General features: G+C 62.6%; 1 protein-coding gene across 1 annotated transcript; it reads right to left on the bottom strand.

Moving 5' to 3' along the window:
- Positions 1 to 2,798: 2,798 nt before the first annotated feature.
- On the bottom strand, positions 2,799 to 10,171 carry OPN1SW (opsin 1, short wave sensitive). Its single transcript, XM_037889438.1, has 5 exons — positions 9,826 to 10,171; positions 7,923 to 8,091; positions 7,041 to 7,206; positions 4,234 to 4,473; positions 2,799 to 2,921 (listed from the first exon to the last, which is right to left on the bottom strand). The coding sequence occupies exons 1-5, from the start codon at positions 10,169 to 10,171 to the stop codon at positions 2,799 to 2,801; spliced, it is 1,044 nt and encodes a 347-aa protein (XP_037745366.1).
- Positions 10,172 to 11,979: the final 1,808 nt, after the last annotated feature.

Raw genomic sequence — 11,979 nt, 5'->3', positions numbered from 1 at the left:
GGGGTGCCGAACAGCCACCGAGAACAGACAGGACCTGGGTTGGCAGGGCTCTTCTCCAATGGGCCTCTGGAAGGGGGTGGGCTTGGGCCTGGGGCTTTTAGAAAAGACCCCCCTCCCCCTCCCCGCCTGCCCCAGAGTTGCCTTGGGGAGTGAAACAGAGACACAGAGGGAGAGCCAGGGCTACCAGCCAGCCCCATCGCCTTGGGCGGGGACCAGGTACCGTCTCCATCCCCTGAGGGATAGCTCCCTCCCTCCTGAGCCTAGCTTGTGCCCTCTCACCCTACCCTAGACCATGCCCAGGTGTAGCCTCCATCCTCTCTCCCCACCTCCCACCAGGGTATATAAATACCCCACCCCGAACCCAGCGCAGGGGCCAGTCTCAGCGCGGCTGGAAGGTCTGTGCTTGTACCATGCTGTGCCCCTCACTGTGGTATCGGGGCATCTGCCACCCCCTTATGCCTGCTGACACCCCTCGCCACCTGGGAGGCGGTTTGTGTTGGGGGCGGAGCTTGTGGTTAAGGCACTGCGCTGGGATGCCGGAGCTGAGTTCAAGACCCGGCTCTGCCATACATGCCCTGCGTGACCTTGGCCACGTCTCTCTGGCGCTGTTCCCACCTGCACACTGGGGTGCATGAGACCTGGGTGCTCAGACCCTCACAACCACCGCGAAGGGGCCAGTCACAGCAAGGAGGTGGCAGTTTGGACTTACCCCTCCGGTCAGCTGTTTTGTTTTGCTACACTCCTGTCTTCTGGCTCCTTAGCATGCAAATTAATTAACCCTGGCTGAGGGGCAGATCCCAGCCCCCAAAACCTGCTGCAAGCCCCGCTGAATTCAGGGGGGTACAACAGGGCAGAAATGGGCCCTCTCAATTCCCTGGCACCCAGACTGAGCCAGACAAATTCAGGGGTGATGGGTAAAGTGACTCAGGAAATGGGGGCAATTCTCAGTCGAAGGGAGCCAGGGGGCTCACGCTGGTGTCCCAAGTGAGGGGGCGGAAGATGATGTCAATCCCACCCTTTTGGCCTCTGGGCTGTCTGGGCTAAAACAAGAGGTTGGGTCTACTTCTTCTTTCGCTCTCTCTTCTGCCTTTCCTGTTGGAAGAGGAGGATGCTGACAAAGTGCCAGGGCCGGGGGGGCACATGGCGCCCGGGCCCTGCTCCTGGAGACCCTTTCTGTTGAGTTTTTGGGAGAGCAGTGGGGGATGGCTCTGCAGAGCTGTGACCACATGGCAGGGGAAGCATCGCCCAGGGCTGACGGGGGACCTGCTACAGACTTCAGATATGAGGCTGTTATAAAGAGGATGGGGATCAATGATTCTCCATGTGGATTGGTGGTAGGATAAGAAGCTTAATCTGCAGCAAGGGAGATCCAGGTTAGATATTAGGAGAAACTTCTTAACTCTCGGGGTAGTTCATAGACTCCTAGAAGATTAGGGTTGGAAGAGACCTCAGGAGGTCATCTAGTCCAACCCCCCTGCTCAAAGCAGGACCAACCCCAGCTAAATCATCCCAGCCAGGGCTTTGTCAAGCCGGGCCTTAAACACCTCTAAGGATGGAGATTCCACCACCTCTCTAAGTGGTTCAGCTCTGGAATAGGCTCCCAAGGGAGGTTGTGGATTCCCCATCACTGGGGGTTTTTAAGAACTGGTTGGACAAACACCTGTCAGGGACGATCTAGGATGACCTAGTCCTGCCTCAGTGCAGGGGGCTGGACTAGGTGACCTCTCGAGGTCCCTTCCAGCCCCGCATTGCTCTGATCTCCGTGGGGAGAGTGGGTAAAGGTGGTGCAGTGGAGGAATGGGCCCTACAGTGCTGGCCAGAGGATGCTGCCTGTCCCCAGAATCCCGGGCTTGGCTCCCACAGGGGAGCAGGAAACTGCCACTGCAAGGCGCCGTTAGCTGCCCTCACTGCAACAATGGTGCATCGCTTGGCAAGAGATTTCAAAGTACCTGACAGCCAGGGGGGCCGACCTCACCAATGTGAGGGGGGTCGGTGCCATCAGCCATTTCTCAGCTGAGCCACCGAAAGCGCAAGTGACTTTCACACTGTGAGTCAGGGACATTGCCAGGGACAGAACCCAGGAGATCTGACACCCAACCATCCCGCACCCCACTATAAACCACTATACCCCAGTCCCCTCCCAGAGCCGGGGATAGAACCCAGGCAGCGTGATGCCCAGCTCCCCGCTGCTTTAACCCACTAGACGCCGATTCCTCTTGTGTACCCCACTCACCTTGTAGAGCTGGGGATAGAACCCAGGAGTCCTGATGCACAGCCCACCCCCACTCTAACCACTGACCACACACTGCCTCTCTACCCCTTCCTCTGCCTGCCTCCCCCTCCCAAGCACTGTGTGCTGTTCCCCAGCTGGGGCGGTCTCCTTTGGGTCGGCGGGGCCATGCTTGGACGAAGGAGCGATGACGGCCGGTCAGGGGGGGACGCTGGGAGAAGGCAAAGCTGCCCTGCTCCCCTCTCACCACTCAGCCTGCCCCGCGCTGCCGGTGCCAGGGGCAGGCTCAGCCTGGGGGACAGCAGCTGGGGAGGGTCAACGGGGGGCGCCCCCAGGGGCAGCGTGGGGTTGCTCTCCCCAGCCGGTTCGATCCGTCCTCCCATCGGGGGTCGGTGAGCACGGGCCAGCTCACCAATTGAAATTTACAGTGCAGTGTGTCGGAGGCGCAGCCGTGGGGCCGGGCTGTGGGGCCTCGGGGCTTCCGCTCAGAGCCCGCGCTGGAGCCCGGTGCCTGCTCCCCCTGGGCGTGGGTGTCCCAGGAAGGGCTCTGGGAGATGCCGCAGCCTCCTCAGCTGGGGCTGACCTGGCTGGAGGAGACGGACGAGACCTCGGTTTTCTGGGCGGAGCTGGACACGTCGGACTCGTCCGTGATGGGTTTCCCACACACCGTCTCCATGATGCAGGCGCGGAACTGTTCGGGGAGAGAGCGCCACCCCCCTGCACCGTTAGATGGGCCGGGGTGGTCCAGCTGGCGACCCCCGGGGGGGGGGCAACTGCCAGCAGGATGCTTCCATCCAGCCCCCCGTAACCACATCCGCCCCCCCTCTCAGCAAACCGGCTCCACAAAGGGTCGCGGCAGGACTTCGCACGCCCCCTGCCCATGCACCGGGACGCCGTTTGGCAGAGCACATGCTTCTGGCTGTGGGTTGGAGCATCCCGAAGGGGGACCGGGGTCATTGCTGCGCTGCCCCCCACCCGGGCCAGGTGGCTGCTGCTAGCCCTCTGGCCTCGGCTCGCGGGCTGCCACAAGGAAGTGCCCACACGCCTGGGGAGTCTGCATTGCCATCAGCAGACCGGGCAGGATAGGCCCGTGCTGTGAGGTGGTGTTGAGAGCCCTCTCTCTCAGTGCCCGCCTGGCGGGTCTGGCCAATCCTCAGCCTCCAGATGACCCCCGAGTTGGGGTGGAGGAGGAATTTCCCCCCAGATTGGCAGGGACCGAGGGGGTTTCGCCTTCCTCAGCAGCATGGGGCGAGGTCTCCGGCTGGCCTCGCCTGGGCAACTCACGCCTAATCAGCTCGGGTGGTAACTAGGCTGATGGAGGAATTTCTACCGGCGGCTTAGTACTGTCTACACCAAGGCTGACATCGGCTTAATTACCTCCCACGAGGCGAGGCATTTTTCACAGCCCTGAGCAAGCTGGCTAAGCTGACCTCACTTTCTCGTGTAGACCAGGCCTCGGTCTCCCCTGTTCTCTGCCTGTGGCTCCCCAAGGAACAAAGTTGTTGGGCTCCCCGTAGGGTGTCTGGGGGCTGGTCATGGCCTGTGCGAGGCAGGCGGTCACACTTGATATTCTAACGGGCCCTTCTGGCCTTAAACTCTATGACTCCTAGGCCCAGACTCTCTGCCTGCCCTCTGCTCTCCTCCCGGACAGTGCTGGCCATGCCCTCTGCCCCCCAGGCCATGTCCTGGGAACCCCGAGCAGGGACCCGAGCAGAACCTGGCGTCAGCACAGCCCCATTGCCCTGCCCGTGCTCTCAGCCAGGCCTGATGTCGGGCCCATGGTTAATATCATGACCGAGTGACCGCCAGGGCAGGCTCCATGCACCCCTCCGGGCAACCGCCCCACTTCTCCAGATCCGATCCTGGCCGCACCTGGGAAGGGACTTGGGCTGCTCCAGATCCCGCTCTCAGGCACCCCCTGGGACGGGGGCCGGGGCAGGCCTGGTCTGCGGCGCACGCCGAGCCACGCTGTCCGCCAGGGACGGAAGGAAGGAAACGCTCACCTGTTTGTTCATGAAGCAGTAGATGATGGGGTTATAGACACAGGAGCTCTTGGAGAAGAAGGCAGGGATGGTGACGAGGCGCAAGTCGAGGCCGTGGTTGCGGTTGTTCACCATATACATGGCCAGGGCCGCGTAGGGCACGTAACAGACACAGAAGGAGCCCACCATCACCACCACCATGCGGGACACCTCCCTCTCCGCCTTCTGGGTGGTGGCTGATTCTTGCTGCTGGGCCGCTACCTGCAGGCAACCCACCAGGGCCCCCGGGCATGAGCGGCAGGCTCCCAGGCACCCCTTCCCTAGCCCCCTCCTCCACCGGGGTAGCTCCGGAGAGCCGGGCTGCTGAGCCAGGGTTGGATCGGCCGGACGGTCCCCCGTCTCCTCGTGGCAGGTCTGATTTCCCACCCCGCCGCTCGCCTGGCCCCAGCTCCGACTCCAACGGGGAGAAGGTCGTCCCCGGGGGCTTCCTCCGGGAGTCACAATGCCCCGTCCGCCCGGGCTTTCGTTACCAGAAACACACGCTCCTTCGAGACCCAGTCCGAGAGCAGGCCGCTCGCAGCCACTGGCATGAGCCGCTCTCCCTGTGGGGGCAGCAGGCCCTGACCGTGTGTTACAGACCAAGCCCACGGACCGGTCCCTGCAGCCATGGGTATTAGAAAAGCAACTCTGAACTGTCCCAGTGGTGGGGGCTCTGTGGAGGACACCCGTCCGTCTGTCTGTCTGGGCGCCTCTTTGGCACGCTCCTCACTAGACGGACCGGCATTTTCTAACATCGGAGACCAGCTACAGGCAAAATATCACCCGTTCAGACTGTCAGAGCTGCAAAGCAATCACACTCGCCAGCGTGCAAGCCTCCCGTCTCACACACACACCGCCCACCCGCCAGCGTGCAAGCCTCCCGTCTCACACGCACACCGCCCACCCGCCAGCGTGCAGCCCTCCCGTCTCACACGCACTCCGCCCACCCGCCGGCGTGCAGCCCTCCCGTCTCACACGCACGCCGCCCACCCGCCAGCGTGCAGCCCTCCCGTCTCACACGCACACCGCCCATCCGCCGGCGTGCAGCCCTCCCGTCTCACACGCACGCCGCCCACCCGCCAGCGTGCAGCCCTCCCGTCTCACACGCACACCGCCCACCCGCCAGCGTGCAGCCCTCCCGTCTCACACGCACACCGCCCATCCGCCGGCGTGCAGCCCTCCCGTCTCACACGCACGCCGCCCACCCGCCAGCGTGCAAGCCTCCCGTCTCACACGCACGCCGCCCACCCGCCAGCGTGCAGCCCTCCCTTCTCGCACGCACACCGCCCATCCGCCAGCGTGCAAGCCTCCCATCTCGCACGCACACCGCCCACCCGCCAGCGTGCAGCCCTCCCTTCTCGCACGCACACCGCCCATCCGCCAGCGTGCAGCCCTCACGTCTCGCACGCACACCGCCCACCCGCCAGCGTGCAAGCCTCCCATCTCACACGCACACCGCCCACCCGCCAGCGTGCAGCCCTCCCTTCTCGCACGCACACCGCCCACCCGCCAGCGTGCAGCCCTCCCGTCTCGCACGCACACCGCCCATCCGCCAGCGTGCAAGCCTCCCGTCTCGCACGCACACCGCCCACCCGCCAGCGTGCAAGACTCGCGTCTCGCACGCACACCGCCCACCCGCCAGCGTGCAGCCCTCCCGTCTCGCACACACACTGCCCACTCGCCAGCGTGCAGCCCTCCCATCTCACACACACTCCGCACACCCGCCAGCGTGCAACCCTCCCGTCTCACACGCACGCCGCCCACTCGCCAGCGTGCAACCCTCCCGTCTCACACACACACCGCCCACCCGCCAGCGTGCAGCCCTCACGTCTCGCACGCACACCGCCCACCCGCCAGCGTGCAACCCTCCCGTCTCACACACACACCGCCCACTCGCCAGCGTGCAACCCTCCCGTCTCACACGCACGCCGCCCACCCGCCAGCGTGCAACCCTCCCGTCTCACACGCACACCGCCCACTCGCCAGCGTGCAGCCCTCCCGTCTCACACGCACGCCGCCCACTCGCCAGCGTGCAACCTTCCCGTCTCACACACACACCGCCCACCCGCCAGCGTGCAGCCCTCCCGTCTCACACGCACACCGCCCATCCGCCAGCGTGCAAGACTCCCGTCTCGCACGCACACCGCCCACCCGCCAGCGTGCAGCCCTCCCGTCTCGCACACACACCGCCCACTCGCCAGCGTGCAGCCCTCCCATCTCACACACACTCCGCACACCCGCCAGCGTGCAACCCTCCCGTCTCACACGCACGCCGCCCACTCGCCAGCGTGCAACCCTCCCGTCTCACACACACACCGCCCACCCGCCAGCGTGCAGCCCTCACGTCTCGCACGCACACCGCCCACCCGCCAGCGTGCAACCCTCCCGTCTCACACACACACCGCCCACTCGCCAGCGTGCAACCCTCCCGTCTCACACGCACGCCGCCCACCCGCCAGCGTGCAACCCTCCCGTCTCACACGCACACCGCCCACTCGCCAGCGTGCAGCCCTCCCGTCTCACACGCACGCCGCCCACTCGCCAGCGTGCAACCTTCCCGTCTCACACACACACCGCCCACCCGCCAGCGTGCAGCCCTCACGTCTCGCACGCACACCGCCCACCCGCCAGCGTGCAACCCTCCCGTCTCACACGCACGCCGCCCACTCGCCAGCGTGCAGCCCTCCCGTCTCGCACGCACTCCGCACACTTGCTAGCCGACAGGTGCCCTGGGAACCGGCAGCATGACCTGGCTCTCACCGTTCTGTCTCTCTGCAGGGGGTACTTACGGCTCGCAGGGCGCCCAGCAGCTGGGAGTAGGAGAAGCAGATGAGCGAGAAGGGCACGACGAAGCAGAAGATGAAGAGGAACCAGGTGTAGTATTCGCTCCTGTACTTGGTCCCCACCGTGTACCAGTCTGGGCCGCACGAGCACTGCAGGCCTTCGGGTATGAACCTGCAAGACAGAGGGCACAGCACTTCCCCAGAGCTTGCTCGGCCTTCTGCAGCCGGCACAGCCCATCACCTCCGCTGGCCAGGGCCGGCGGGATGGGCAGGGCCAGCCGCCCCCCGCCCCGTTTGGCGTGGCTTGTTCCCCAGCAGAAAGCAGTCCCTCTGCTCCCGGGAGCACAGCGATTGCACAGGCAGGGGGGAGAAGGTTCCTTGCTCCCAGGCCAATCGTGAGCCTGGCTACTACAGCCATGTGCGAGCAAGAGAGGAATCAGAATGACGAGATTCTGAGGCCTGACGGCTCCTGACCTCTCAGGCCGGGAACACGTCCCAGGGCCGGCGCGTGCCCTGCCCAGCCAGAGCTCGAGCCCAGAGATCAGACCAAATAGCCCAGCCCCCTGCGCTGCCGTCGGGGCGGCAGCCCAGGTGCGAAGCCGGCACTTGGCAAAGCTGCCTCTGAACCAGTTCAGCGCGAGAGGCTTTGCACACCACCAGCTCCCTGCAGAGCTGGCTCATGGCTCAGCCTGCCAGGCACTCTGCCAGGGGGCTGGGGAGGCCCCCACATCTGCTCCCTCTTGGCAGGGGCATTTGCCAGGCGATGCCACGAGGCTGGGCAAGGCGATTGCAAAGAGGCAGGCCCAGGGCACACTGGGGCGGCTGGTCGGGGGAGCTTCCTCCCCCCTCTCGAACGCCCCTGCCCCCAGCTCCCTGCCCGGCTCCTACCGGCTCCACCCGAAGAAGGGCGGGATGGAGACACCGATGCCGATGACCCAGGTGGCCGCCACCACCATCAGGGCGTGCTTGGAGCTGAAACGGAAGTTCCCGAAGGGCTTGCAGATGACGATGTAGCGCTCAAAGGCCAGGAAGGCCAGGGACCACCCGGTGACCAGGCCTGGGGAAGGCACAGGGAGATTAACCCATACATCCCCAGAGCCCAGCATCCCCCTGCAGCCTCCAGCCTCTCCCTGTGCCCAGATGACACCCCCAGGGACCCCCGAATCCACCTCTCTGGCGTCCTGGGGTGCAGGGACAGGATACTGAGAGGAGCTCAGCCGACATGGAGCTGGCCTGTTGAACCTCTGCCCCATGTTTCCCCCGTTTCCCCACTAGCCAGACCCCTGCTTCCCCATCACAGACACTTCTGGACACAGGTGCGGGGCCAGGGGACGGCCAGTTCTCTGCATGCATTTGTTGCACGCAGAGTGACCCGGGGAAACAGCTGGTGGAAACTCCCCTCGCATCTCAGCGGGGCTGGGGAGCCGGGTGAGTTTATCTGGGGATGGGAAGGGTCGGGTCGCAGCAGAGGCTGCCTGGAAAGTCATTTCGTCCCCCTTCGCCTCGTCCCCCTGGATTGTGGAACATCCACCGGACTCGGGTTTGGCTTCGGAGCGAAGCCAGCGGTGACAGCAGCCTGGTCACCCCAAGGGCCAGTTTGTGAATGAAGGTGAAAATCTCTGGCCCCGATCCTGCAACTGGATCTGCCAGGCTGCCACGGTCACCTGCCCTTCTGCAGCCTAGCACAGCACCTCTCCCAGCGCTTCAGCCTGTCTGCACAGGGCTCCCCTGGACTGGCTCCATCCAGCCTCCGGTGAAGGCAGCGGGAAATCGCCCCTCGTGGGTGTTGGGCCCTTCGGGAGCTATGACACTGCCATGCATTCAGAGCTTGTGCCCGCTCTGATGCCTGGCACTGCGGGGACCGGAGAAGATGCAGTAAAGGACAGCAACAGGATGGCTGAAGAGGGTCCCCATCCCGACCCTGCCTGCCATGGGGCTTCCCTGGGAATATGGAGGTGCCTGCTCTCCTCTCCAGATGGATTCCTCAGCTCTTCTCCCACCCCGTCCCAGTTCCCATCTCCACCCGGAGCGGTAGGTCATGTGGGCATCCCAGAGGAACCACAGAAGGTTGGCCCAACACCCTAAGCCTGGGGGCCCCATCCCCGCTGACTGCCCTCCGGCGTCCCCCCCTGTTGCTCTTGATTTCCCCCAGGGACATCCCACCCCCATTCAGTTCTACTTGGGCCTGATGGTTAAAAGAAACCAGCTGCCTAACTGTGCTCACAGGACCATAAACACGGCCAGACTGGGCCATCCAGCCCAGCATCCTCTCTGCCGACAGTGGCCAATGCCGGGTTCCCCAGAGGGAACGAACAGAACAGGGCAATCTCGAGTGATCCAGCCCCTGTCACCCATTCCCAGCTCCTGGCAGTCAGAGGCTTGTGATCACGGGGCCCGATAGCCCAGAGCAGCTGTGTGCGTGTGCAGTCCCCCAATTTGCACGAGCCGTCAGGGCGACCGGCCTTTCCGCGCAAGTTTTGCGCCTGCAAAGGGGCGCCTCAGGCTTTTAAAACCCCGGCACCTTGGATCTGCGCCCCGGGGCTGCCCAGCGCTTCCTGCCTCCACTCGCATCTGCCTCGTCCCCGGAGCAGCCCCCGTTGCGGAGCAGCCTCCCCTTGAGGCCCCGGCGGCCGGGGGAGGGAAGCAATTAGAAAGTAAAGGCTGGTGCAAACGGCTGGAGGTGCACTGGCTTCACTAGTGCCCCCCCAGTGCCCCCCCCCGAGCCCACACTGCAGCCCACGGCTGCTAGGACCCCCCTGGGGCCTGCCCGCAGCCCCTCTCCCTGAGTTACCTGCGACCGAGCCGAGGAAGGCCTCCAGGGCGCAGACTTGCCGCCCGAAGATGAAGTAGCCTTGGGAGCTGGCGATGAAGACCGTGAAGACGGAGAAGGCGCAGAAGATGAAACCGCCCAGGCAGATGTTGACCAGGATGTAGTTGAGCGGCTGGCGCAGCTTCTTGTACTTGATGGTGACCACGAGGACGATGGCGTTGAGGGGCACGCCGGCGAAGAACACGAAGCCCATGAAGGCCGTCTGGAAGTAGAAGGCCCAGAGCGGGGCGATGTGGTACTGGGGCCCGTCCCAGGGCCCCACCGAGGAGATGTTCTCAAAGAGGTAAAAGTCTTCTTCCCCCGACATCCTGCCAGCCGGGAGCGCTGCACGGAGCCTGCCCCGGCTCCCTTCCCCCTTCTAATATACAATTCCCGAGGGGACAAGCCACTTAAGGGCTCATGGGGGGATCAGGCATTAAGCCTGAGCTTCCTATGGACAAAGTTTGGGATTAGGGGCGCTAAGCCCCTTACCTCCTGTCCCCTAAGCCCCCTGAGAGGGTAATCTTGTTGGCTGCGCAGCTGGGAGCCGATTGTGTGGACTCTAGGGGATTCCAGGGGGAGAAAGGGCAGGGGGTGGCTGGCAGCCTGCTTCTGTTCAGTGGGGCTGGGTGGACGGACCTCAGGGAGGTGGGTCGTGGGGGCCGTGAATCCAGAGGCACCCCAGTGGGCGGCTGTCACCTGCCTCCCTCTTTTCCGCCAGGAGACGGAGCAGTCCCGGCAGGTGCATCCTGCTCTGTGCACCCCAGCGCGTTCCCCCTCGGACCCTGTCCCTGGCCATTTGAAAGGGGGCTCCCAGCCCTTCCCTTTGGGGTCTGTGGCTCCGCCGGGGTCTCGCGGCAGGAGAGATTTGGAGCCTACATTTCCTGTTGCCGTCTTTCCCCTCCTCTCCCATCCTGCCGGGCTCAGCATGTGCCCAAACAGCTGGGGGAGGGTTGGCCACACTGTGCACGTGTAACGATGCTGGTTCTGGTGGGACACTTCTGAGAGTGACAATTCAGGACAAATTGCTTCAAGCAGGGCAGTTACAGCCCCAGGCTGGGGTTTTTCCACCTCTAAGGCAAACCAAACCAGCCAGACAGAGAGGACTTCGGTTTTACCCCACTGGCTAACCACAAATCACACAAGCAATTCCCTCAGACACTCCAGTTTCCCAGGATCACCACCAGGGCCACCCATTATGGGGACGAATGGTTATGAAAACCAATACCCCAGTGAAAGGAAAACGGTTCTCTCCATCCCAAAGGACCAAGCCCCAGACCCAGGTCAATATACAAATCAGATCTTACCCACAAATCCCGCTGTTGCCAATCCTTTAGAATCTAAAATCTAAAGGTTTATTCATAAAAGGAAGAGATACAGAGGAGAGCTAGAATTGGTGAAATGGAATCAATGACATACAGTGATGGCAAAGTTCTTGGTTCAGGCTTGTGGCAGTGATGGAATAAACGGCAGGTTCAAATCCAGTCTCTGGAGAACATCCCCAGCTGGGAGGGGTCGTTCAGTCCTTGGTTCAAAACTTCAGTTTGTAGCAAAGTCCCTCCAGAGGCAGGAAGCAGGATTGAAGACAAGATGGAGATGAGGCATCAGCCTTTTATAGTCTTCTCCAGGTGTGAGATCCCCTCTTTGTTCGTACTGTGGAAAATTACAGCAAAATGGAGTTTGGAGTCACATGGGCAAGTCACATGTCCCTGCACGACTCAGTTTGCCAGCGGACACCACTGCTTACATGTTAGTTTGAACGTTTTCAGGAGAGCTCAGATGTGGATTGGTGTCTCCCAGAATCCATTGTCAGTGAAGTGTTTCTTGATTGGGCACTCAATTTGCAAATTTCTTTCTCAAGAAACTGACCAAATGCTTTACTAAGGCTACTCATGGCTAAATTCAGTGCCTTGCATAATGTAAGGCTACTTAGAATCAAAACACACTGAGATACAAGTACATAGCCAATATTCATCACTTCAACCACAACAACGATACACCCAGACAGACAGCATAATCCTACCCAGCCAGTCCGAACCTTTCCATAGACACCTCACACGACAACCTCTGTACCATATTTGCTGCAAATATATAACAGTGGTTGCAACAGGGATCTATACAGTTACAGATTATGTC

This window comes from Chelonia mydas, chromosome 1 (assembly GCF_015237465.2).
Source record: "Chelonia mydas isolate rCheMyd1 chromosome 1, rCheMyd1.pri.v2, whole genome shotgun sequence".
NCBI classification, from domain to species: domain Eukaryota; kingdom Metazoa; phylum Chordata; order Testudines; family Cheloniidae; genus Chelonia; species Chelonia mydas.
This window is presented reverse-complemented; position numbering and strand designations above follow the sequence as displayed.

Excerpts from the sequence above, each read along its gene's own strand:
- OPN1SW (XM_037889438.1), bottom strand. The coding sequence starts at position 10,171 with ATGTCGGGGGAAGAAGACTTTTACCTCTTTGAGAACATCTCCTCGGTG. Across the intron at positions 7,207-7,922 it reads CCCTTCTTCGGGTGGAGCCG|GTTCATACCCGAAGGCCTGC; the intron begins GTAGGAGCCGGG and ends TCTGTCTTGCAG. Across the intron at positions 2,922-4,233 it reads ACTGCTTCATGAACAAACAG|TTCCGCGCCTGCATCATGGA; the intron begins GTGAGCGTTTCC and ends CTCCCCGAACAG.